The sequence below is a fragment of the Chaetomium strumarium genome, assembly GCF_033439665.1.
Source record: "Chaetomium strumarium strain CBS 333.67 chromosome Unknown B0T15scaffold_4, whole genome shotgun sequence".
In the NCBI taxonomy this organism is placed as follows: domain Eukaryota; kingdom Fungi; phylum Ascomycota; class Sordariomycetes; order Sordariales; family Chaetomiaceae; genus Chaetomium; species Chaetomium strumarium.
The window spans coordinates 1,323,072-1,346,586 of NW_026944432.1; the positions used below are offsets into that span (position 1 = coordinate 1,323,072).

The 23,515-nt window shown below is 55.9% G+C and overlaps 12 protein-coding genes and 2 non-coding genes across 14 annotated transcripts; 7 read left to right on the forward strand and 7 right to left on the reverse strand.

Moving 5' to 3' along the window:
* The first annotated feature begins 108 nt into the window (after positions 1–108).
* On the forward strand, positions 109–2,409 carry B0T15DRAFT_532205 (phosphatidylinositol-glycan biosynthesis class S protein). The gene is made up of 2 exons (XM_062869300.1): positions 109–855; positions 933–2,409. Exons 1-2 carry the CDS (start codon positions 589–591, stop codon positions 2,319–2,321), a joined length of 1,656 nt encoding a protein of 551 aa, XP_062721193.1. The 5' UTR covers positions 109–588; the 3' UTR covers positions 2,322–2,409.
* Positions 2,410–2,547: 138 nt separating this feature from the next.
* Positions 2,548–2,638, forward strand: B0T15DRAFT_t118. Its single transcript has one exon. It is a non-coding gene; the product is annotated as a tRNA-Phe (tRNA).
* A 364-nt stretch (positions 2,639–3,002) lies between these two features.
* Positions 3,003–3,855, reverse strand: B0T15DRAFT_196512 (uncharacterized protein). The gene is made up of 2 exons (XM_062862515.1): positions 3,502–3,855; positions 3,003–3,310 (listed from the first exon to the last, which is right to left on the reverse strand). The coding sequence occupies exons 1-2, from the start codon at positions 3,629–3,631 to the stop codon at positions 3,096–3,098; spliced, it is 345 nt and encodes a 114-aa protein (XP_062721194.1). The 5' UTR covers positions 3,632–3,855; the 3' UTR covers positions 3,003–3,095.
* On the reverse strand, positions 3,622–5,049 carry B0T15DRAFT_196485 (acyl-CoA N-acyltransferase). The gene is made up of 3 exons (XM_062862514.1): positions 4,600–5,049; positions 4,088–4,429; positions 3,622–4,023 (listed from the first exon to the last, which is right to left on the reverse strand). The coding sequence occupies exons 1-3, from the start codon at positions 4,788–4,790 to the stop codon at positions 3,768–3,770; spliced, it is 789 nt and encodes a 262-aa protein (XP_062721195.1). The 5' UTR covers positions 4,791–5,049; the 3' UTR covers positions 3,622–3,767.
* Positions 5,050–5,182: 133 nt separating this feature from the next.
* B0T15DRAFT_493585 (complex 1 protein-domain-containing protein) lies at positions 5,183–5,627 on the forward strand (the record flags this gene model as incomplete). Its single annotated transcript, XM_062866954.1, has 3 exons — positions 5,183–5,275; positions 5,353–5,493; positions 5,553–5,627. The coding sequence occupies 3 exons, from the start codon at positions 5,183–5,185 to the stop codon at positions 5,625–5,627; spliced, it is 309 nt and encodes a 102-aa protein (XP_062721196.1).
* A 276-nt stretch (positions 5,628–5,903) lies between these two features.
* Positions 5,904–6,352, reverse strand: B0T15DRAFT_493586 (ribosomal protein L36-domain-containing protein; the record flags this gene model as incomplete). Its single annotated transcript, XM_062866955.1, has 2 exons — positions 5,904–5,993; positions 6,074–6,352. The coding sequence occupies 2 exons, from the start codon at positions 6,350–6,352 to the stop codon at positions 5,904–5,906; spliced, it is 369 nt and encodes a 122-aa protein (XP_062721197.1).
* Positions 6,353–6,469: 117 nt separating this feature from the next.
* On the forward strand, positions 6,470–7,898 carry B0T15DRAFT_532214 (uncharacterized protein). Its single transcript, XM_062869301.1, has one exon. The coding sequence runs from the start codon at positions 6,740–6,742 to the stop codon at positions 7,466–7,468; it is 729 nt and encodes a 242-aa protein (XP_062721198.1). The 5' UTR covers positions 6,470–6,739; the 3' UTR covers positions 7,469–7,898.
* Positions 7,899–7,904: 6 nt separating this feature from the next.
* Positions 7,905–7,978, reverse strand: B0T15DRAFT_t146. Its single transcript has one exon. It is a non-coding gene; the product is annotated as a tRNA-Asn (tRNA).
* A 289-nt stretch (positions 7,979–8,267) lies between these two features.
* B0T15DRAFT_196546 (uncharacterized protein) lies at positions 8,268–10,342 on the reverse strand. Its single transcript, XM_062862516.1, has 2 exons — positions 9,965–10,342; positions 8,268–9,905 (listed from the first exon to the last, which is right to left on the reverse strand). Exons 1-2 carry the CDS (start codon positions 10,190–10,192, stop codon positions 8,295–8,297), a joined length of 1,839 nt encoding a protein of 612 aa, XP_062721199.1. The 5' UTR covers positions 10,193–10,342; the 3' UTR covers positions 8,268–8,294.
* Positions 10,343–11,548: 1,206 nt separating this feature from the next.
* On the forward strand, positions 11,549–12,665 carry B0T15DRAFT_196563 (uncharacterized protein). Its single transcript, XM_062862517.1, has one exon. The coding sequence runs from the start codon at positions 11,833–11,835 to the stop codon at positions 12,499–12,501; it is 669 nt and encodes a 222-aa protein (XP_062721200.1). The 5' UTR covers positions 11,549–11,832; the 3' UTR covers positions 12,502–12,665.
* Positions 12,560–13,808, forward strand: B0T15DRAFT_493589 (uncharacterized protein; the record flags this gene model as incomplete). Its single annotated transcript, XM_062866956.1, has 3 exons — positions 12,560–12,764; positions 12,821–13,259; positions 13,319–13,808. 3 exons carry the CDS (start codon positions 12,560–12,562, stop codon positions 13,806–13,808), a joined length of 1,134 nt encoding a protein of 377 aa, XP_062721201.1.
* Positions 13,809–17,223: 3,415 nt separating this feature from the next.
* B0T15DRAFT_196689 (uncharacterized protein) lies at positions 17,224–19,181 on the reverse strand. The gene has a single exon (XM_062862519.1). It carries the CDS (start codon positions 18,714–18,716, stop codon positions 17,496–17,498), a length of 1,221 nt encoding a protein of 406 aa, XP_062721202.1. The 5' UTR covers positions 18,717–19,181; the 3' UTR covers positions 17,224–17,495.
* Positions 19,182–19,584: 403 nt separating this feature from the next.
* Positions 19,585–22,075, forward strand: B0T15DRAFT_196723 (WD40-repeat-containing domain protein). The gene is made up of 3 exons (XM_062862521.1): positions 19,585–20,504; positions 20,567–21,173; positions 21,235–22,075. The coding sequence occupies exons 1-3, from the start codon at positions 19,752–19,754 to the stop codon at positions 21,696–21,698; spliced, it is 1,824 nt and encodes a 607-aa protein (XP_062721203.1). The 5' UTR covers positions 19,585–19,751; the 3' UTR covers positions 21,699–22,075.
* Positions 22,076–22,354: 279 nt separating this feature from the next.
* Positions 22,355–23,424, reverse strand: B0T15DRAFT_396872 (uncharacterized protein; the record flags this gene model as incomplete). The annotated part of the gene is made up of 4 exons (XM_062864862.1): positions 22,355–22,584; positions 22,688–23,070; positions 23,292–23,331; positions 23,385–23,424. The coding sequence occupies 4 exons, from the start codon at positions 23,422–23,424 to the stop codon at positions 22,355–22,357; spliced, it is 693 nt and encodes a 230-aa protein (XP_062721204.1).
* Between the last annotated feature and the right edge of the window lie 91 nt (positions 23,425–23,515).

Here is a 23,515-nt window from a genome sequence, read left to right on the forward strand (position 1 = left end):
CCCGCAATCTGCTGGGCCGCCAGGTGCAGCTGATGCAACCCGTTCATTGTGCCTCGGCTCGGTACGGACAACCATGCAACTGGAACGTCTGACGACCGGGTAGAATGCGGTGATAAAGCGAAAGATGGGGGTTTTCCCGGGTGGGTCATTTATTAGGTAGTGTATCGCTTGACATTTTTGCCGGCCGGAGTCCTTGCAGACTGCAGTCGGGTGCGTCCACCGTGCAGCGTCCCCAATTAGGTACCTCAAGTAGAGAGCTTGAGAAGGGCTATTAATCAAGGTGATCGACTCGGAAAGGAACTTTCCGCTCTTGCTTCGAGAAAACCGCTGCACCCCCAAGTAGCCGTTCGATCTCGTGACGCTGCGAGAAACGGAGTCAGCACAGGCATGTATTTTCCGGTTGAATGCGGCACGCTGGGGTTGAGGTGAACAAACCCGGCACCCCGGCCCTTGGCTTCTTATCGGGTCACTCCGTTATCTCCACGTGCGACTCCTAGGTATCGGTACTCTCGTAGATTGGCCAACCTATTACTGGAGCGTGTGAGTGCACGGTAGACTCGACTGAATGGGCAGCAAGCCCGTGTCGCCATGTCAACTCAACAACCACCTGATGATGGCACAACAGACCCTCCAAGTCTGGAGGCCGTCACAGGGCAGGTGACAGCCAACACCAGAGTATCGGTTCGAAAGCAACCCCCACCGGAGAAGCCGTCCGATGTCCGGCGTCGCAGCTACATCATCCTCTCCTTCTGGCTGATAGTGCTGTGTCTCGGCCTGCCAATATGGTGGAAGACGACCACGATCTACCGGGCCGATCTTCCTCTCCAGGAGATGCTGGAGTGGGCCGACGGCAAGGTATGCGCTTCCTCAAACCTCCATTTCTTCGAAGTCGGAAGTCGGAAGTCGAGCATGCTGACACTCTGGTTCGACAGGCATGCCGACCCGTGTTCCCCTTGCACATCTCCATCCAGGCCAATGCGCTCCAGGAACAAGAGGCGCAGACCCTGCTACGGCTCACCCAGCATGCCCTCGATGACCTAAATGACTTTTCCGGCCATCATTTGCGGCTTCAGCTAGCTCCACCAGCAGCGAACGAGAACCGCGACCGCGACACGGTGCTGACGATCCGTCTGGTTCCCGGTGAGGCGACGACGGCGACTCTCGACCCGCACGAGCCGATTCTCGACATCACATATCCGCCCAATTCCATCCCCTCGCCCACGTCATCCTCGTCGGCCCTTGCCACGTACGTCGCCAACCAGTTGCGCTCAACGTTCGCTGAGGAGCAAGCTACCATTTCCTACCTGCTCTCTGCCAACTTGATTTCCGCGGAACATCGGCCGCAGGGTCTCTCGCCGGAAGCCGCTGAGACGCTTTCGAAGCGCACGACGAGATCTCTGAAATATGCGCCGACTTACCACCTCACCTTCTCGCTGTTTACGAGCGGGCCGCTCCCGAGCAGCTGGGATATCGAAGGCGCCATAGGCGAGTACATGAAGCCAGTGCTCGACCTCCTGTCGCCGATCCACAACTTCACCATCGATACCCAGGTCCAGCTGTATGCCACGCCCGGGGTCCAGAACCAGGTCCTCAACAAGGAGGATCTGTCTTCTTTCATCAACGCCGCCGAGTGGCCGCTGTCACCCTCGATCGGAGGAGCGCCCACGGTCAATTTCATTGTGTTCGTCGGAAACCAAACGATCGCCACATCCTCACAGAACTCCGCAGAGAGCCCTGACTCTGCATCTCACTCATGGCTGATCCCACAGTGGGGCACCGTCTACTTGCTCTCGCTCCCGCCCGACACGCGGCACCTCTCCTCCGAGGCGCTGAAGCAGCCGCTCTTGACCTTCACATCGCACCTCTTGTCCCTGACAGGTACCCCGCGGTCCGGGTCCCTACCGCTCCGTCTATCAACGCTCGCCCGTATCCGCTCAGCCGACCTTCTCCTGCGGGCCTCGTCAACGCTTGGCTCTCTCGCGCGCCTGGCGCTCGCGCTGCCGTCCATCTCGATCCCGAGCAACGTGGCCGACGGCGTGTCCAAGACAATGCGGCACCTGCGCATGGCCTGCAAGACGCTCGGCAGACCCGAGGGGCTGGCGCACGCCCGCATCGCCGAAGCCGAGGCGGAGCGCGCCTTCTTCGAGAAGAGCATGGTTGGCCAGTTGTATTTCCCGGATGAGCACAAGATCGCCGTCTACCTGCCACTGCTAGGGCCGGTAGCGGTGCCGCTGATCATGGGGTTGATCAATGAGCTCAAGGCATGGAGGAAGCGCAGGCTGGAGGCGGCCGCGGTGGGGCCAGAGAAGAAGAGGGAGTAGTAGGTATCTAGTGAGGGGCTCAATAGCAGGCGTTCGGGTGCAGATAGCTCACGTTTTGGTTATAGCGAATTTAAAAGTAACAAATTCATTCAGACGTGTGGTGCTGTGCTGCTGTGCTGCTGTTGATTTAAGCCATGAACTGAACCGTTCTCTCCACCGAGACTGGTGCTGTTACGGATTGGATAGTTTGCTGTCAAGCTGTGCAGAACCATCAATAAATCTCGTCGCGGGTTTAGCTCAGTTGGGAGAGCGTCAGACTGAAGTCAAACTTCAGGAACTCAATCTGAAGGTCGTGTGTTCGATCCACACAAACCGCAAGCAGCATAACTTTTGCTCTGTAGTTCCACTACATTCAGTGTTCTTTGGCAGCATTTTTTTCGCCTTTATTTCCTTCTGCATTCCTTCCTCTCTGGATCCGTTCGTCTTTCATGGTCTCTCTTTCCCGACTCCCTTAACCGTGCCACACTCAAAACCCCCACCCCAGCCAGCTCATGATGAAGGGGAGCGCCCAGTGCTTCCTTGCCTTGGTCTTGATCCATCTGGTACAGGGCTTTCACAACATAGGTTATCACTGTTCAAGACGGCGTAACGAATGCCTTCCGCCAACAGCGTCCGTTCTTTCAGAAGCATTGCTACATGTTGTTCCCTAAAGACTCATCGCCCTTGGTCAGATCCCTGATAGAATTTCGAGGCCTACTTCATAGACCCATGCAATGCCATTTCGCAGGCAGTCCCAGCCGCGGCAAACAAAGCCCCGTTGTCATTCTGTATGCTTCACTGTGCGCCGTACCCAATGGAGGTTGGCCGGGGCTGAACAGAGATGATGCAAGCTGTAATATCCAGCAAGGGCCACGTTTGACACACAGCACAAGGCGGATACGTCGATTTAGCCCAAGTCCTTTGTTGCAATCGAAGTGTGGTCCAAAATATGGTACAGGAACCACATGAAGAGGTGTGACCCTGGGCATCCATGTCGATGAGGTCCGGAACTGGTTGAAGTTAGTGTCGTTCCACAGATGAATATAATCAGACAGCATAATCCGTTGAGCAGAGACAGTCAGAAGTAGATAAGCACGCGTTCTCAGCATCCGCAATCATGCGTTTGAGTGAGCTGGGTAATAACGTAAAAGGGTCATCATGAAGAAGAGAGAACACGACAAAGCAATGCGGACATACCGACCAGCCCCCTCATGCGGCAGTGCAAGCGTCGCGTTACGGACAATCTCGCCAAGCTTGACCAGCGTGGCAGCTGGGGTTTGCAAAAGCGTAAGGTTAGGCTCCCAGTCGGCGCCGGTCTCGACCACTGCCATGGGAAGGTCCTGAGCTTTCAGCAAGGCCCCTGGGCCATCTGGGTCGTGTCTCGTGTTCCCAAGTTTCTGTTACTTCGCGTTGAGCTTGCGGCGTCTCAGGAATTGATGAGGCGTCGGGGCGGGTTTGATGTATCGCTCAACTCTCAGAAACAGACTGCACCATGTCTGAGCGCACAGGCTTGCTCATGATGACATAGTCCGGGGTGAAGATCTTCCCATGCCGGAGTTTCCTTGGGCCGGGGGAGATGTCATCCTTTTCGAAACCTAGCCTTTTGTAGAAGGCAAGCCCGCGCTGATTCGACAAGAAGCATGTCAGCATGACTTTAGTCACCGGCGGCAGGTTTGCGCCAACGGTCGAATGGATTGCCATGAGCAAGGCACCCAGCCCGGTCCTGCAACACCAGTCAGTTGATAATGTGGCGGGCCATGGCCATGGTGCGGCTCGAGTGTCAATACCCCCGGAGTTCCGATTGGAGATGGATTTCGTAGCAGTAGATGACCGGCTGGCCCTCTTCGTAGGTCGGCATCAGTGAAGTGAAACCACGGACGAGCCCGGTGTCCTTCTCCTTGACAAGAACATAACGCAAGTCAGGAGACCTCATCTCCTTGAGCTTTTTCTCGGGATGCCATCTCCAGGATGAATTTTCGTAGTCTTTCCGGCTTGTCTCCTCGATCAAACGGAAGCAAACCGCGAAGTCGTCTTCTGAGACCCTACTGGCTTGTACCAAGCTGATGCTGTACTCGGTGCCTGTGCGTGGATGCGTCCAGGCGGACACCCAAGGGGATTTCTCAGAGCTGCTGTACCTGTTATTAGCGAGTTGGTGTGCAAAGCTGATCCCTCTCATCCTCCCCCTTTTCCGTTTCTCACAGTTGTGTTGGTTTATTCTAGCATGCGGAGTCTTCTATTCCGTAGTATGATGCTCCCCCTCTCTCATGGTAGTTCGAACTTCAAACGACGGAAAACCAACCTCGGTTGTAGGTAATCATTGATGAACTCCTCATCAGTCTTGCGGCTCGCAAGCTCGAGGGGACTTGTTGGGGCGCGTCGCCGTTTCGGCCTCATCTTCGACCAAATCCCCGGGTCAGTAGAGTTTGACGACGTGTCGCGTAACCGCGTTCGTCCGGACATGGGTCGCGTTGTGAATGCAGTCTCTTTCATCAGGTGACTTTACGTCCAGGGTCCCATGGGATGTTCAGTGTCTCAATCCCGACAGCAACTGCCGGATGTTCTCAGGGATTAATACGAAGGATGAATGCCCTTGTCATAACAGTCGATCATCTGGTGTTTTGCATCTTGAGGGGATCAAAAATGCCAAGAAGCAATGTCCCGTTGGGTTCGGTATGTATCTTTACATTACCTGTATCCGTATGTAATGGTACGTGCTTGTAGTCGTGTGGGGCTCGTCGTTGCCGGCCGGAGATTGCAATGTCGGTTTCGGTGTCAAGGAGGCCTGCCCGATTCGCGACCACCCCAATGGGCCCTGCAGAAACGGTTCAATCTGCTTTCCCTGGTCATTGTATAACGTTACTGTCCTCGTTGACCTGTAATTGATGCGCGCTCTGGCGGTCCCCGTGTGGCGGAGTGTTCGCACGTATGCGACAGGCAGGCAAGCTCGACCTGGCACAACACTGAGCTTGGAACATGTAAGTCTAAGTCCTCCCGTCTGCCGGGCAGGGCAATACTCAACGCCGCGTTACCCTTGTTGACTCGCGATACCCAGTTCATTCAGCGGGCACGGGCTCTCGCCCTCTACCGGTCGATCCTTCGAAGTACACGCCAAATCGCTGACGCCAGGACTCGCGCCGAGACACGGAGGTTTGCGCGGGACGAGTTCGAGAGGCATCGCGGGGTCACAGATATTGTCAGTTCCGCCGCCCTTCCAGGTTACCTGAACGGCATCGGTGCTAACGCCTTGAAAAGGACCACACCCGATACCTCCTGTCGACAGGCAAGACCGAATGGGAGAGCATGGAGAGGTATATTAACGGTCTGTAAAAGAAGGGCAAAATCAACTGTCCCGACCTAACCACGTTTGTACACTGTCGTCTGCGGTGCCATCCGCGCTCGTGCCTAGCTCGTAGCCCCGATTTCTTGCATGCAGCTTCTGGTTTGGCGAAGCGTTATGATGCGACATGGCTGAACAACTGGAGTTCTCCGACAAGGTTTCCAACTCCAATCCCGGCCCAGTCTATACCCCTAATGTGCTTATGTTACAGGAGCCACGCCGGTCTGGTATCAGATGTTGATGTTCCGTCCCAAGGCCGCTGCCGTTCACCCTTGACGCTGCTTATGTCTCGGGTTCGCCGGGCATATGACGTAGAGATAGCCGTTGTGCCGCTTGTTCGCTTTCCGCCGGACAACCTACAGCGAAGCCTCGGATCAGCCCATCGGCTCCGAATCTTCAAGACAGCCAAAATAGCAAGGTTGCGTCTTCATCGTACTTTGCAATGCTCGCACCGCTTCTTAATAGCGCTGCGCACCTTCATTCCCCTGGTCTGCTGCTTTTGGAATACCGCTACACCGGTCTGGACCGACGGGGAAATAGCACCCTTAAGTGCCGCCGTTGTCCTGGTAGGAGAGATGATAGTCTGCGAGAAGTACCGAGTCTGCACCCTGGGTAGGATTGTTGGCTGGGCCGAAAGGGAGAGAGCGCGCATCGACGAGGTAAGCGACTTGGTGGCCGACCGCACGGTCTGCGACAAAATCGAAGAGCCGACCATGGTTGCGGGCATTGGCTGGGAGAGCAGACTGGAATCGACCGGAGGGTGCTCTACGGGACGGGAACTGAAGATTGGCACCGTTGGAGGTCGAGGATCCGAAGGCATTGGGTTCTTGGCATGGTCACGTGCATCACAGGCTGGGTTGAGAACTGAACATGAAGTCCGGTTGATCATCGAAAGGATGACCCTAACCCTCACCTCCCCAGCTGGCAAGAGCGTCATCGATGATCGATCGCACAGCGTCGTTGACGCCCGGCAGGCAGCGCTTTAACGAAATGGACTGAGCACTCGGACTGAATCCGGGGCAGTCCGGATGGAGAGCGACAAAAAATTGGGAAGCCCAACCCGGAATATATAAGAAGCTCGCAACCAGCAAGATAACCCATCATGACGCCCCGACCACTGATCACGCTCGAAGAGCATTCCTTCTCCTCGGCTGTCCCCGACACCCTCCGAGAAAGCTACTCAGAGCAGCTCAAACATGTAGACAACGTGCTGGCCAAGTCAACCGACCTCGGCGAGCTCCGCCGGCATGACATGGACGCCGGCTCCGTCACGCTGCAAGTCATCAGTCACGCTCCCGGACTTGGCGAGCACGACGCCACAGCCTGCCGCGCAGCAAACGACCAGCTCGCTGCTGCCATCAAAGCCGAGCAGACCCGGTCCAGTAGGCAAGGACAAGCTCAAGGAACAGGTCGCTTCACCGGGTTCGCCGTGGCGCCCATGCACGACCCTGACGAAGCAGCTGCCAAACTTCGCCGGGCCGTCAGGGAGCTGGGCTTCGTGGGTGCGCTGGTGGACAACCACTGCGGCGGAACCTTCTACGACGGAGCCCGGTATGATGTCTGGTGGGCGGCTGCCGAGGAGCTTGATGTGCCCGTGTATCTGTATCCGACCTGGCCCAGTGGCGACATGCTGCCACGCTACGAGAGCAACTCTAGCCGTGCCGCCGCCGAGAGCATGGCATCGAGCGGCATGGGGTGGCATACCGAGACTGGGCTGCACGTCCTGCGGCTGTTCGCGTCCGGCTTGTTCGATAGGCATCGTGGCTCAAGATCATCATCGGACACATGGGGGAGACGATTCCGTTTATGCTGCAGAGGATCTAGGCGCTAAGTAGGCGGTGAGCCGAGTTCCAACGCGATTTTCGAACTGTCTATGATGAGAACATCTGGATCACCACGAGCGGCGGGTGGAGTCTTGATCCTCTGCGCTGCATTCTGGCCAACACCAGGCTTGATCATATCCTGTACAGCGTCGACTATCCATTCCAGACCAATGAGGCTGGACTAGCATGGATTCGGGAGCTGGAAAAGAGTGGTCTCGTTGACGAAGAGCAACTGAATGCCATTGCATACGGAAACGCCGAGAAGCTGCTTGGTGCTAGGGTTCCAACAATGGAGAAATAAACTATAGTAGGGGTAAGGGGGAAAGAGGTCACTGCTTATTGAGTATCAGCCCCTGTCGAGAGAGAAGGAGAAGAGAGCACAGTTAAAACGTTAATAATGAAGCGGGTGGGAAAAACCGAAAGGACGAAGACGGAAAAAAGAAACTCCTCCGGGAAGGCTCGAACTTCCAACCTCCTGATTAACAGTCAGACGCGCTAACCAATTGCGCCACAGAGGATTGAACATGCATTTATTTGCTATAGGATTGGTCTTAAGGACGTGTCGTAAGAGAACAGTTTTGTGACACTCGCAAGTTCTGGTCCTCACAACTGAGATCTGCTCTATCACAGGCCAGTACGAGCCCAACATCATGATGCACACTTAACCTAGTCATGTCACACTGCGTCAAGTAAGGTCCATTCGAGCCAATACTGAAGATTCATTTCATCTCTCTGACAAACCAGGTAGTAGTAGCTGTGCAAACTCGCTGTTTAGTATAAGCAGCGACCAAGTCCATCGTTTCTCATCTATCATGTCCTCGTTGCGTCCGCTGCTCATGCCTTCGCCGCAGCTCGATCCTCCTTGATCAGATCCGCCGCCCTCTCCGCCACAGCATACACCACACTCTGGATGTTTCCAACCGGCTCCAGCGGGAAGACACTGGCATCCACGACCCGCAGCCTCTTGGTGCCATAGACCCTCAACCGCTCATCCACCACACCGCCCTGGTCCCTGGGCCGCATCGCGCAGCTGCCCGAGACGTGGAAGACCGAGATCTGCCTCTGCCGTACGATCTCCTTCGCGGCATCGAGGTTATCCGCCTTGAGCTCCGGCAGGCGCTTGCCGCCCTGCTTCAGAATCCCACCGAAGGGAGTGGAGGGGTCGACGATCCGCTCCACAAACTGCACGGCACGAGCGAGAAGCTCGAAGTCGAGCGGGTTGTCGTTATACTTCGGATCCCACTGGGGCGCCGCCTTGACATCCGCGCTGGTGATGTGCACGTTGCCGCGAGAGAACGGCTGGTTGATGATGGTCATGATCGTGATGTAGTTCTCGGGGAGAGCGGGCGTGATGTAATGCGCCATGCTGGTTGGCCGCTCGGGGATGAGGACCTGGCTTGGGAAGAGGAGGTACTCGAAGGCCGCCTCCTTGGGTGACTCGATAAGGTTGCGGACGACTTGGGCTTCTGGGGTGATGAGCTTCGACTCGTGCTGCGCGAACAGCTGCTTCTTGGCCTCATCCGAGACGATGCCCGAGCCGTCGACGAGAGGTGCGTAAGCTACACTGATCAGGCTCTGGCCCATTGGCCCGTCGCCGCCCGTCGTCTGGTACATGCCGACCAGGGCCTGCACGACATTGGAATCCCGCAGCACGTCGCCCGAAGGCACGCCGTCGGCGACTTCAAAGCTCTGGACCACGATGGGGTGGTCCTGCATGTGTTCGCCCACGTTTGGGTTCTCTACGGTCACGGGGATGCCGTGCTTCTCTAGCACCTCCCGGCTGCCCACACCCGAGAGCTCGAGGATCTGGGGCGTCTGCAGCGCGCCGGCCGCGAGGATGACCTCGACGTTGGCCGAAACCTGTCGCTTCTGGCCGTCCTTGGAGATGATCTCGACGCCGGTGGCCACAGCATCCTCTCCGCCTGTCCTATCAAACAGGATCTTGTTCACAAGGGTCTCGGTCAGGACCACGAGATTCGGCCGTTTGGCAACTTCAGGGGTGTAGTACCCGCTAGCGGCGTAGCTCCTGGTGTGCGTGACCGGGTCGATGCTCGCCTGGCTCTGGAAGGCACCCAGCGCGCTGCCGTCGCGCGGGTCGCCCGACACTTCGAGCCCGAGGTCGGCAAAGGTTTGTAGCCACGTCTTATTTGTCACACTATAACCCTCGCTGAACGAGACGTGAATGGGCCCCTCGCCCTTGACTAGGGTCTCGTTGAGGTAAGTCAACCCAAGCAAGTCCCGAGCAGACTGGGGCGGCGTGTGAACGGTAGCAAACTTGCGCAAATACGGAGCCAAGGCGTCGTAGTTCCAGCTGGGATTGCCCAGAGCCGCCCAGGAATCGATGTTGCCCTTGGACGGGTAGAGCAACATCATGAAGTTGAGTGCCGAGCTGCCACCAAGCATCTTACCTCGGGCCTGGTTGATGACCCGGTTGTTCAAGGTCGCCTATGCTACGTGTGAGCCACCAGCGTGCAGCCAGTGATGGTTCCCAGAGGGAAACTGACCTGTGGCGTCGATTGGAAGTTCCAGTCGTATTCCTCCTTGCCATACAAGCCCGCGACCAGGCCGGGGGTCAGGACGAAGGGGTCGGCGGTGCGGTCGCCGCCCGCTTCGACGACGAGCACACGAACATTGCTGTCCTCCGAGAGGCGGTTGGCGACGACCAAGCCCGCCGTGCCGCCGCCGACGACAATGTAGTCGAACGGCTCGTCAAGGGCATTAGCAGGAGCCATGCTGCCGGCGGTCGAAACGGAACACAAGAGCAGTACAACAGGGTCAGGTAACAACTGCCGATCAACAACCGTACGAACTGGCTGGTCGGTTTGGGGGTGTGTGGCTTGAGAGGAAAAGGCAACAGTCCAACCAGGGCTCGTTTCACACGGTAAGAGGAAATTTGTGTTATTCTTGCGAGACAGCAGGGCCTTCCATATTTATTTTGCACCTTCCCTGCATGTTGATATCTGCTGGCAATGAGAGATGCCCCCCTCAGGGCCTCAACCCCTTTCCGTTGGCGGTGAGATACTCCGAGAAGGGTTAGGTTAGACGTGCGGCGTCTGCTTGTGGTGCCATCACTCCACCCAACAGCACTGTCCATACCGTGACCGAGCAATAATAAGAACTCCAGCTCCAGGGACCGGGTGCATTGTGGCGATCAAGCGCGAACCACATCCACTTGGCGACCGGCACTTGTAGGCGTTTGTGTATGTCTTCGCCAAGATAAGCTCGATTTAAGAATAAGAGCATCAGCAGAACTGTGTCAAAGCCCCTTAAATTACAGATCTTCAAGTTGATTGGGCTTTGTTGTAGTGCTGCGTTCCAGGGGAAAGGGAAGAAAGATAAAAAGTCGGGGAGTAGAGAGTGCCGGGAACACCGACGTTCGAGCTGGCAAGAAGCGCGGGGTGTGGTGGGGCAATCTCAGGCACGAGATCCAGAACACAAGCGGCCCGAGTCAACGATTGTCTGGCCAATAATCAATGGTCCGGTTAGTGCGTGCCTTTTGGTGAGACCGTGAGACAACAAGTGACAAAGGCAGGTGCTACCAGAGGTAGAGACTGGTCCGGAAGCATTTTCATACCCACACAGCGAGTCACAACTTCCGAGGAAACAAACATGTCAGGCAGTTGCAAGTTTGCTGCTATCGACCAAATTACACTTTTATCGAAACAAAGGACCCACACCCTGGATGTGGGCCAGGGGTCACCGCCATGTCGGTGCCATGTTCAAGCTTGGTGATTTCCCCCGGCTCGAGTGTCACGGGCTAACGGTTCATCAACCCTTGCTAGTCCCGACCCGCGCAGAAATCCTACCCCACAATGCCAGGCCCACAAACGGCTGCATAATGGGACTCGCTCCGCTCGGCCGTACAGCTTGGCCGACCATTGGGAAGAAACCGTTGCAAATGCAGTCATCCGAAAATGAAAATCTCACCTGCTCACTCTGCTGTGTATGTAGTGCGGTGTGCAGTGTGCAGTGTGCAGTGTGCAGAGTGCAGAGTGCAGTGTGCAGTGTGCAGATATGGATCTCTACAATGCGCAAAATACTTTTCGGATGCCCTCCTCACAGTCTTGCCGATAGACGCCAGGAACAAGAAAGCACAAAGCTAGAGTACCTTACCTGGGTAGGTACCCAGTCGAGCCAGCCAGGTACCAACTGTGTGCAGTGTAGCACTCGGACTGGGGGGGTTGTTATCGTTTCCAAAGATTGCTTCTGGTGGTCCGAAGACAAGTTTGCCCCCAAGTTTGTCTCGACTTGCTTGCTTTTTCCTCTGACCTTGGTGGTTAATGGTGCCAATTGCACCCGCCGTCAAGCTCGATTTTCTCACCTCTAGCCTGACTTATACATACGCCACACCCATTGTTTGCACATTAGCGGTATGCTAGTGTGTTCTATTCCCGAGGGTCGCCCGGAGCCCGAGCAAGCTCACAACCGCCTCAACAGTGCGGTGGAACCTACTGGAGCGCAGGTTTGGAGGGCCTTACGTATTCGCAGGTGCCCTCTGGGCCGGGCTGATCCCGGTATCAGGGGGGCACTGGGTTTCCGGCACTCGTCCCCCTTGGTTAAACGGCTTTTCTGCAAGCGATCTTGTGATGATCTCCGGTTTTGCTTTCTTGTTCTGTCGTTTCCAGCCTGGCGGGTCTTCTTCTCTCTTATTACCCGGGGTCGTCACTGCTATACTCCGGAGGACGAAGGGCATTTCCCACATATTTGCGTATACCAATACCATGGCAGCACAGCGGCACAGCTTCCTTTGCCCAACCAGCCCCTGAACCTCATCAGCGCAACATCACAGCCGGGTCGCAAGCAGGGCTCACGCCCAGCATCACCGCTGTGGCATAACTCTGCCGATGAACATGTTGCAACTTGCAACGCCCTACCTGCCCACATCCCGTGCCCTTGTCGCCGCTCTTATAATTGCCGTCTCCGTATTCCACTGCCGCCACCGCGTATAGGTACGACCCTATCCGTACATAGTCTCGACTCCCTGCCGACTCGCCAGATCCTTCGTCTCCGTGCTGCCCATCTTCCCTTTCCGGCCGTATGAGCAACAGCGGCTGGACCCGATTGGCACGGCCCCCAAGCAGCAACACAGGCGTGGCATCATGTTCGACTACGTCGAGTTTCCGGTACTGCCCGTCGTACGGACGCACCTCATCATCAACAGCGTCCTGGCCGGCTTGACCGTGCTGGTTGTGGCTCTGCGGCTCGTGGCTCGGTTCATGTCCGGCGCCGGACTCTGGTGGGATGACTACCTCATTCTGTTCGCTCTGCCTCAGGGGCTCGGCATGCTGATTATCCAAGGGCTGTGTGAGTGTGGTTGTCCTCGTCCGGCTGCCAGAGCAACAGCTAACGTCTGGGTCAAGGGTCGCCAATGGGCATCGGCTTTCCCGTGACCGAGACAATGCCTAACCTGTTCACCATCCTCAAGTTCCTCGTCGCCTATGAGCTCATCTACTCGACGGCGATCAGCACCATCAAGTTCAGTGTATTGGTGTTCTACCTGCGCGTCTTTGTGAACGACAGGATGCGCCTGTACACCAAGCTCGCGCTGGGCTTCGTGGGAACCTGGAGCGTCGGCAACCTCCTCCAGGTCTTCCTGATCTGCCGCCCCTTCCGGAGAACCTACGATCCGACAGTTGACGGCACCTGCGGCAATCAGATAGCCTCCTTCATTGCCATTGGCGCTTTCAACATCATCAGCGACGTTATGATCCTGACTCTTCCTCTTCCAACCGTCTGGTCGCTCAAGATGGCGACTCCGGCCAAACTCGGTCTGACGGGCGTCTTCCTGATCGGTCTTCTGTAAGTACCGGCGCAGAAGGCACTCGCCCTTACGGTTTCGAAACTAATCCCCTCCACAGTGTCAGCGTCATCGCGATCATCCGGATCGTCACACTGACGCAGCTCGACCTGACAAACCTCACGGGGACCATGGTCTGGGCCGACTTCTGGTCCGCCACGGAGCCGAACCTGGGCATCTTGTGTGTCAGCTTGCCCATGCTGGGTACGCTCTGGTCACGGTGTGTCGCATCTACTCGCCGAGGCGCCTCCAAGCTGGGCTATCACTCATCCGAAAATGGTACCCACGGCAGTGCCTTCAGCAAGCTCAGGAACCCAAGCAACGTCGACACTCAGATCCCGCTCGAGGGCATCTACGCCGCCAACCAGGAGGTTCACTACCAGTCGGCTGTCGCCGCCGCTACGACGCCGGAGCTGGACCGGGGCCATACGCATGGCGACAGGGACAGGGACAGCGGCTCGGAGGTGGCGCTGACGGATCAAGAACAACACTACAAGCAAGATGCGAATGGCATCAGGGTGCAAACGAAGTGGACTATCTCGCACAACTGAGCAGGTACCCTCGGTGCGCGAGCATGCGGAGCCAGACATCGGCGTTTTTTCCCTTGCGTTTTCTACTTCTGCGTTTAATACAGGCCATGGTATGGGAGGTCAATTCAACTCGGAGAAGAGGCTTCAATGGCAGCAAAGCTGCTCGGGGGATATACCATAACTGCACTTGAGACGAGGCCGGATTCCCACAAAAAGGCTCACGATATACACGGGGATACCCTTAGATTTTCTACTACAGTGTGCTCGGTTGGCGATGGGTCATCAATCCAATCCAGCGGCTATGTCTGCATCCTTCCATTCTACGCGATCGCACCTAACCTTGGCCGCCGGCGGTTGAGCAGGCCTTGACCCGATTGTGCTACCTACCTTACCTACACTACTGTGTATGTATCTTGCCCCCGCCCACGCCCCTGGAACCTCGATTCCGGCAAATCGTGCATGTACACTACGGAACATTGCGATTCGCTTGTGCCACACCCCAAAAAATGGCGCACAATGCATGCGAGACCGAGAAGGATTGCAAGGCGAATTAAGCGAGACATCCCCGGGTGTAACGTTAGCTCAGCTTAGCGCCGACTAGGATAGGGGGCCGTGCTCCGTGGCAGCGTGGTTCGAGCGTGGCTCGATGCGGCTATGCTTTCCATTATTAATGTTACCTAAGTTAGGTACTTGTACCTGTGAATATAGTAATTGGCATTTGGGCAGGTCCAACCGAAGCTGGTACAGCAGGAGAAGAGTACCTCCGGACACTTATAAACTGACAAAGTCTGGACTTGTCTGGGAGACATATTTGAAAACGCAAATCTGTTATACATATATATAACGTACATGATAAGCGAGTGACCCAGACAAGCGAATGACCCACTTCCTACACGACGCGACATCTTTGCACTCAACAAAATTTCCTCTACCATCCAAAATGCCCTCTACTTCAAAAGAAGGCCAGATAATCTTGGCTCTCCAAGCTCTTCAAAACGACAAGAATCTAAGCGAACGAGCCGCAGCTAAGATCTATGGGGTTGACCGTAGGACCCTGGGGCGCCGACGCGCCGGCAAGCCTGCACGATACGATCTTCCAGCCAACTCGCGCAAGCTCACAGATCTAGAAGAGAAGGCGATAGTTCAATATGTCAATGAGCTATCTGCACGTGCATTCCCGCCCAGGTTGTGTGGTGTGGAAGATATGGCCAACCAACTACTGCGCGAACGCGACGCGCCCCCTGTTGGCAAACGCTGGGCTTATAACTTCGTCAAACGCCGGCCAGAGCTCCGTACGCGATATACACGTAGATACGACTACCAGAGGGCTAGATGCGAAGATCCAGACGTTATTCGCGAGTGGTTTAGGCTTGTGCAGAACACTAAGGCCAAGTATGGTATTGTGGATGACGATGTCTATAACTTTGACGAGACCGGGTTTATGATGGGCATTATCTTTACGGGTATGGTTGTTACGACCTCAGATGGCCGGAGCAAGGCTAAGCTGGCCTAGCCTGGCAATCGCGAGTGGGCAATAGTGATCCAGGGAGTCAATGCTCTCGGCTGGGCTATCCCTCCGTTCATCATCTTGGCCGTGCAATACCACCTCGTCAACTGGTACACCGAGTGCAACCTCCCGGCCGACTGGCGTATCGCAACCACCGAGAACGGCTGGACTACCAACGTAGTAGGCCTTGATTGGATCAAGCACTTCGACTACCATACAGCGCCTCGGACAAAGGGCAAATACCGGTTGTTGATCCTCGATGGCCACGAAAGCCACCACTCGACCGAGTTCGAGCTCTACTGCCAGCAGAACAACATTATCACGCTCTGCATGCCTCTACATTCCTCCTACCTCCTCCAGCCACTTGATGTTGGCTGCTTTGGGCCGTTGAAGCAGGCGTACGGTCGCCAGATCGAGGACTTCGTGCGCGCGTATATCAACCATATAAGCAAGCTCGAGTTTCTTTATGCCTTTCGCACGGCCTTCTTTGCCTCTATCACCAAGAGGAATATACAGGGCGGTTTTGCAGGGGCTGGCCTTGTGCCATACGATCCAGAGAGGGTGCTTTCGAAGCTAGATATTAAGCTTCGTACACCAACACCCCCAACCTCACGGCCGGGCACTGCACAATCTTGGGTCTTCCAGACACCATACAACCCTCGAGAAGCCGAGTCACAGTCAACGCTTATCAAGACTCGCATTGCCAACCATCAAAATAGCTCCCTGACTTCAATGTTGGCTGCTGTGGACCAGCTTACCAAGGGTACGATGGCTATAATGCACCAGGTGGCCCTCCTTCAGGCAGAGGTGTCTTCGCTCCGCAAGGCTAACGAGGCGCTAAGCAAGCGCCGGAGAGCCAAAAAAAACACGTGTGCGGCTTGGAGGATCACTTACTGTGCAGGAGGCACAGGAGGTGGTAAGCCAGGGGGCTATAGGTGGGGAGGCAATGCAAGAAACACAGCTGGATGGTAGTGGTGCTGGTGGGGGTCGTACGAAGGTTCGGTGCTGTGGTGTATGCGGCAAGCCTGGTCATAATGCCCGCACTTGCCAGGAGGTTGCAGAAGTATCTGATTCACCCGTTTCTGATGTAATTGTAGTTGGTTGATAGTTTTGTTGTTTTGTAATTGAGGATAATGTTTGTAGGGTAGTGGAGAGTGGGTCATTCGCTTGTCTGGGTCACTCGCTTATCATGTACGTTATAGTTTTATATATAACTATATATATATTTACATATATTTTCGCAAGAGTCACTGAAACCGAGGATAGATCTCTCAAGGAAGTTCATATGATACCTATCACGTAGCACTTCCTTCAGCGACATCTGATGATCTACTTCACAAGCCGTTGAGTCAGATACGCCAGCTTCCCTGCAACTTTATCAACTTCATCCAGTCCTCATAGGCTCATCTTCATTCTGTGGCCCCGTGTCCATCGTTCCCGAACCCGAAGACACTGAATCCGCCAGGCACATTCTGTCGAGGCCGCGGGGCATCAGGCGGAAAGGATTCGAGTCCAACCCGCCTCAGTCAGACAGCGACTGGTAGAAAGACACCGCAGACCTCGCCTTTTCAGATCCCGGGACCACAAAGCCCTGATATTGAAATTCGACGGTGCCGGTAATGTTAGTGCTGGCAGTGCGGCCCAACGCGCCGATCGCCTGGCTGGTTTGGGCAGGGCAATGGGGCCGTTGCCGCGGACGGAGGTGGACTTAAGCGGCGCTTTGAGGAGGGCGTTCATTGTGTCTGGCAGCAACATTGCTGTCGTTGGGTATTGGGAAGAAGTCACGACGTCGGTCTTAGGCAGGACTTGAGGAGTTTCAGTTTGCTGCTCTTACGGGTTTTGTGTGCACATCGAAGACAACTTTTGAGCCCACCTAACTCTCGTCGAGTCCAGTAAGGTACTAGTAGGAACCTTCCCGCGAAAGTGCAAGCCTTGTGTTGTTGGATTTGTGTTAATGAGTCAGGAATCCCTTATTATAAACTTGTCGATCATCTGAACGAAAGGGAACAGCAATTACACGAGTTGGCACTGCTAAAAGCACCGCGAGAAACAATGATTAGGTGTCTGCTGTCCTCCGGATGTTATAGAGCTAATAGACAGCTTACATGGTATCTACCAGGTTTTGAGCGATGCGAGCAGAGCAGCACCGGTTAGTTCATTACGAGATATCACATGTGTAGCCTCTAAGGCCTGTTCGTTATTCATATCTTCGTTGTCGCCGTTGCCTGCGCCTTCTGCTGCCTGATGGCGGTACTGCTGATCTTGGAGGTAAAGTTCTCCGTCTTGGTGGCCTCGTCCGAGATCTCCTCAGAATCAAGCACATCAACCTCGAAAACGTCGAGTGTCCGCCATCCGCGTTCGGCCCGCTTCTCGTTGACTGCCTCGCCCCCTGACCTTGTCTCGCCAGAGACAACCAGCGCCCCGATTGCTTCGACAGTTATGGTTGGCCCGAAGGCGTCTTGGATCCGTACGCACTCAACTCGGACCGTACCGTCGCGGAAGGTTGCTCTGAAATCGCCAGCTTTCTCCTCAATCTGCGGCTGGGCGCCGTCCTTCCAACCTCGGTTTGAGAGCTCAAGAAGTTGCGCCAAGAAGGTTATGACATTTCTTGCCCGTTCCTCCCACGGCTGGACGTACTCGGCAAACATTTTGTTCCGCAACATCTCGTCGCCGGTGATCCCGATGATGTATTGGCATGGCGGAGCAGGATCACCTCTCCGAGGAACTTGGAGCAAGAGAGCACCGGCTGTGAGTAGAAGCTTGTGTCCTGGGTGTAGATAATCAAATGTTCCGCCTAGGCAGACTACCGGGTAGGTGGAAGTCTGCGCCGGCGTTGCCGAGGGGTCGCCCTTGACATTCATGGTTAAGCCACCCTCCACCGGGATGAGCTGATCTTGCCGGAGCGTTTGTTTTCCCTCGGCAAACTTGAGATACATCTGGTACACCTGGAGTCCGAGCTCGCTCCTAACTTGAAAGACGCAGTTCCAGGGAAAGTAGGCAGAAGCAAATGTGGCCAAATCCACGACGACGGTGTTGTTGGGCTCAATGGCCGGGCGGAAGTCGTCTGTATAACGCTTGTTGCGTTCATGGTCGATGAGAATGACTGTTGTGTCAACAGAGCCGGGCCCGCCACTCATCTCGGTGCCGATCGACAGCTGAGCGCACACGACCGAGATGATGCCGTAGAGGCCTGCCACCAGAGCCTGGGCTTCAGGCCATGAGAGTGTTTTGGAACGGAGATATTGGCCATGTAAAACCGGGCAAGCCACCGCAACGACGAGTTTGGCCGCACCCGTCGGACGCTTCACCCGCTCAAGGGCAGCCGTCAGCGATGGCTGGTAGGCGGCACTGAGTGAAGCGCGGGTCAGAGGATCAGGAGGGAAGGGGAGCAAGAGAAGAGATGGCAAGTCATTCTGCTTCATGTTGCCGTGGAATGTTGATGAAAATCAAAGAATCCTTGAGCGCGTCTACCCGATAAGGAGGGAGATGTTGGGTCGGGTCGGGACCGTCGGGGAATTGGGGATGAATATATGAAATGATGCCCAGTGCTCTTCGACGATCAATGCAGAGACTTGATTCGCAGATGAAATGGAGCGCACGCATAACCTAGATCCGTTATTCTGCGCGCTTCAGATCGTGATGAGCCATGTTCCGTGAAGAGTTAGAGATCTACTAACCATGTGAACCATGTGATGCGTCCGTCAAGTCGTCGGGTTGGGGTTGGGTACAACGGAGAAGGTGGGGCGAGAATACCTACCTTTCTACTCTAGAGAGACGATCGCGGGAGTTGGAAATCGTAGCACGATACCCTAATAATCAGTTGGGGTAGCCCGCCGGATATAGTGTTCTCATCCAACAAACCTTCCCGCCTAGCGGCAATGGGCTAAAAGTAATCAGGTGTATATTCCTTAGTCCCTTCTTGCAGTGGCGCGGTGCTGTGTTCAAGGACTGCTATCTATGATACATCGTTATTAACTGTGTCTATGCTCGACCAGTGATCGAATTCGGTTTGCCAACTGAGTGCGGACCGTGACCGGCTGTCAGGTGCGAATTGTCTAACCGTTGGGCAGTGCACTCCTATAAAATGCGAACACAACTTGGAAGGCAGCCAATCCTGCGCCATCGTTTCATCCCCGCAGCCACAAGCACCTTCGCCCAGCTCTTGCCGCTGTCATTGCTGCCCAGACAGACTCCCCCACACCACTTCACGCAAAAGCCGACTTGCTGCTCCTGGGCTTTTTGCGCCCATCAGCCTGCCAACCTGCGGCTGGAACCGGCGATTGCTTCTTCGCACCGCCGCGCCGGTTATTCAAGACGGGCAACGGGCGCCGTCGACGCGCATCCGCCCCGGAACCGCACGACCTCCTTCCCCCATCCCCTGTCGCAGTCCTACCCAAATCCAGATCCCGGATGCCCTTCCACTTCGCCTCTCCCGCCAGACGCGCAGATCAACCCCGATGAATCAACCACAACAACAATACCAGCCGCCGCGGCGGACAGGGATGTTCTCCTCGCAGCATGACGAGCTGCACATGCCGGCGAGCATGACCCACCACAGCCAACAGATGTCGCCCCGCGACTACTCGAGCGTCGGCGCCCCGCACATCAAGCTCGAGCAGGTGTCTCCCAATGTGCCATCTTTGCCCAGCTACCAGTCTGGCGGGAACGTGCCCAATGTGCTGCAACCGGGCGGAATGAGTGCCCGACCGCCCGCAGTTTCGTCCAACACAGCGCCAACGCTGCCAGGGATGCAACAGCAGCAGCCCGAATACCATTCGAATCAACATCAGGGATCAAGCAAGCCGAATTCGCTTAGTATATCCCACAACTACTCGCGTTCGAGCCCATCCACTCCCTACGAGGGTGGCGGATCGAGTTATGTACCGTATACGCCGACGACGCCTGGCGGCACGGGCAACTCGTCTCCCTTCACGTCTCCCACGGACATGAAGTACAATCCGTCGAGCACGCAACGGAACATATCCAATACACCCCTGGGGCTCGCCGATATCCGGCCGCGTGCCGACTCGAGTCTTTCGGATGGGTTGCCCGGGACGCCTGGCTACGAGGTGGCAGACATTCGGCCACGAACCAGTAACTACATGGCCCCTTGGGCACTGTATGCCTTTGACTGGTGCAAATGGGCGCCTCAGGGCAACAGTGCCGGCAAGCTTGCGATCGGCAGCTACTTGGAAGATGGGCACAACTATGTGAGTACCCCGGTGCTGCCTCCGGCTTAGGGTGAGCATACTGACAGAGGAATGCTCCCTAGATACAAATCCTCGATGCCCAGCTCTCCACGACACCGTCAGAGGTCTACGTGCCTGGCGGGTCCAAGTGGTCTATGGACTTTACAAGGATCGCAGAAGCTACCCATGCGTATCCGGTGACACGCTTGCTGTGGGAGCCACCGTCGTCACAAAAGCAGTCCACAGACCTGCTCGCCACCTCTGGCGACCATCTCCGGCTCTGGTCGCTTCCGTCTGATACCCATCCGGCCACCCCCGGGTCGTCGTCCATAACATCAAGAAACGGCCAAAACATACCCATAACGAAACTCACACCACTAGCGCTCTTGTCCAATTCCAAGACGCCAGACCACACCGCGCCACTGACCTCCCTGGATTGGAACACGGTCAACCCGAGTTTGATCATAACTTCCAGTATAGACACGACGTGTACCATTTGGGATATTCCGTCCCTGACCGCGAAGACCCAGCTGATTGCCCATGACAAGGAGGTGTACGACGTGCGGTTCTGCGCACAAAGCGTCGATGTGTTTGTGAGCTGCGGGCAGGACGGCAGCGTCCGTATGTTTGACCTCCGCAGCTTGGAACACAGCACCATCATATACGAGCCTACGGGTAAAGAAGAGCGAGGTATTTCCGTCCCCGACAACACAGCCTTACCGTGAATGCGTTCTCTAACCATATAAATCAGACTCCAACGGCGGCCGCATGAGCCCGACCCTCGCTCAGCAAACTCTAACCCATCCGCCGCCCCTTCTCCGACTGGCAACCTCGCCGCATGACCACCACCTCCTCGCCACGTTCGCCCAGGATTCGAACGTAATCAGGATCCTTGACGTCCGCCAGCCCGGCCAGGCCCTCTTGGAACTGCGTGGCCACGGCGGCGCCGTTAACTGCGTCGAGTGGTCGCCCCTGCGGCGAGGCACGCTCGCGTCGGGCGCCGACGACTGCCAGGTCCTGATTTGGGATCTGATCAACAATAACCAGGCGCCCAATGGTGCGCCGGCGGGTGACAACGCCAGAAGTCCGGTGGCGAGCTGGCAGTGCGAGTACGAGGTGGGGAACCTAGGGTGGGTCCCACATCTGGCGAGTACTGACTACGGCGAGTGGTTGGGTGTGAGCGCCGGACGCGGGGTTTGGGGAGTTAGGCTGTGATTGGAGGAGAGTGCATATGAGTGACGACCGTGACGAGATACAGGGACGAAGGTCCGGAATGGACAGTGATGGATGAGATGTGCTACATGCGTCGCGGCAACGATGGCAGGAGCGGCAGGAGAAAGGGGCAGGCGAGCAGGCATGACACCTACGTACCGTAGATAAGCCCGGTGTCTGGGAGATGTTATACATCTGTGGGGAGCTTGTTACATTTGCAGTTGGCTGTGGTTGCTCGGTTATATTTTCTGACATGCATTACTCCAACTGTGTTCATGGGGCGGTAACGCAGGAAGAAGTTGGATGCTTATACCCGTGTAGGTAAATACCTTGAAAATGGGAAAGGGTGTAATATCCGGCCCAATATTCCCTCCTACCTACCTAAGCCGGCAGTTGATGCAGCAGTATGGCCCGTAGGCTTCCGCGAAGACCGAGACAGCCCTTAGACTAGGGCAGGAGATGTCCTCCACCCATGCATTCAAAGTCTGTGTGGTATCGCACACAGGTCTTCAAGGCCGCGATGGTCCACAGCAGCCATACGTTGACATCCCTCGGGAAAGTATAATCCACCCAATGGGAGAGCATGCCGTTGTTATGCTTGGCCGCATCATTTCTCGTTGTGATTTGTATCTAGACATCACGTCCCATACATCCACAACTTAGAGCTTCTGCATGGCAGCGACATCGGTAGACTGGACGTATTCTTCAAACTCCTGGATCTCCTCGCTGAGTTCGTCGATCGAGATCTTCTCGTCCTCAACAACCAAGTTGATCTGCAGCTTCTTGATACCGAAGCCGACAGGGACGAGCTTGGAAGCACCCCAGACCAGACCGTCCTTCTCGATGCCGCGGACAGCGGCCTCCAGCCCAACCATGTCGGTTTCGTCGTCTGCGTAGGGGGAAAGACCATGTTAGCTCCCGCATTGCTCCGAGATAACGGAGAAAAGAAGATTGATAAAACCAAGAAAAAAGAAAAACACGGAAGTACATACCCCAAGGCTTGATATCGAGCGTGACGACCGACTTGGCAATGGTCTTGGGCTTGGCCTCCTTCTTCTTGCGGTAGGCGGCCAGGCGCTCCTCGCGGACGCGGACAGCCTCGGCATCCTCCTCCTCGTCGCTGCCGAAGAGATCGACATCCTCATCGTCCTCCTCCTCGGCCTTCTCGGGCGCTTTGGCCGGGTTGATGGTCACCTCGGCGACATCGGGCCCGTAGACAGTGTAGGGCTTGCTGGCATCGCCGGGCAGGGTGGCAAACTCGTCCTCGTACGAGGCGATGTGCTTGTACCAGCGAGCCGCGTTGGGGTACTTGGCGGCGTCCGGGGCGGAGCTCAGGGCCTTGAAGACGACGACATCAGCCTGCGAGGCCGAGTAGCTATGTGAAGGGTAGCAAGCGTCAGCTCAGATGGGCCGATTCAAACGATTCCTGGAAACAATGCAAACGACAGCCTGCCGGGAGGTGTGGTTCAGAGGTGCACATAGTGCTGGGTGTGTAATCATTTGCGGGTCTTGAGGCCGCTCAGCAACACGGACCATGGGGATCATCATGGAAAGGCAACGGAAAAGGTGTCGCAAGACTGTTGAGGAAGTGCATACCCAGTGATGTAGGAGCGGGTGAGGAGCCAGTTGTTGAGCACTGTCCAACCGTTAGCAGACATTGCGACGAATGCATCTTCCGGGGAGACCTACCGGCAAGGCCGGCATCGGTGAGGAGATCGGTGAAGCCCATTTTGAGATATTTGGTCCTGAGGTCTGAAGAAGTGTGAGGTTGAACTTGTTTGGCAGTGAATAGCTGGCTCGGGGATGGCGGGGTAAGAAAA

Coding starts and splice junctions, on each gene's coding strand:
- B0T15DRAFT_196563 (XM_062862517.1), top strand. CDS start 11,833: ATGCTAGTGTGTTCTATTCCCGAGGGTCGCCCGGAGCCCGAGCAAGCT.
- B0T15DRAFT_196485 (XM_062862514.1), bottom strand. CDS start 4,790: ATGAAAGAGACTGCATTCACAACGCGACCCATGTCCGGACGAACGCGG. Junction 4,430..4,599: donor AATGATTACCTACAACCGAG/GTTGGTTTTCCG, acceptor TAACAGGTACAG/CAGCTCTGAGAAATCCCCTT. Junction 4,024..4,087: donor CTCCAATCGGAACTCCGGGG/GTATTGACACTC, acceptor CTGGTGTTGCAG/GACCGGGCTGGGTGCCTTGC.
- B0T15DRAFT_196512 (XM_062862515.1), bottom strand. CDS start 3,631: ATGGCAGTGGTCGAGACCGGCGCCGACTGGGAGCCTAACCTTACGCTT. Junction 3,311..3,501: donor ACTGCCGCATGAGGGGGCTG/GTCGGTATGTCC, acceptor AACTTCAACCAG/TTCCGGACCTCATCGACATG.
- B0T15DRAFT_196723 (XM_062862521.1), top strand. CDS start 19,752: ATGAATCAACCACAACAACAATACCAGCCGCCGCGGCGGACAGGGATG. Junction 20,505..20,566: donor TGGAAGATGGGCACAACTAT/GTGAGTACCCCG, acceptor AATGCTCCCTAG/ATACAAATCCTCGATGCCCA. Junction 21,174..21,234: donor TACGGGTAAAGAAGAGCGAG/GTATTTCCGTCC, acceptor CATATAAATCAG/ACTCCAACGGCGGCCGCATG.
- B0T15DRAFT_532214 (XM_062869301.1), top strand. CDS start 6,740: ATGACGCCCCGACCACTGATCACGCTCGAAGAGCATTCCTTCTCCTCG.
- B0T15DRAFT_196546 (XM_062862516.1), bottom strand. CDS start 10,192: ATGGCTCCTGCTAATGCCCTTGACGAGCCGTTCGACTACATTGTCGTC. Junction 9,906..9,964: donor ACTTCCAATCGACGCCACAG/GTCAGTTTCCCT, acceptor CACGTAGCATAG/GCGACCTTGAACAACCGGGT.
- B0T15DRAFT_196689 (XM_062862519.1), bottom strand. CDS start 18,716: ATGAAGCAGAATGACTTGCCATCTCTTCTCTTGCTCCCCTTCCCTCCT.
- B0T15DRAFT_532205 (XM_062869300.1), top strand. CDS start 589: ATGTCAACTCAACAACCACCTGATGATGGCACAACAGACCCTCCAAGT. Junction 856..932: donor TGGAGTGGGCCGACGGCAAG/GTATGCGCTTCC, acceptor CTGGTTCGACAG/GCATGCCGACCCGTGTTCCC.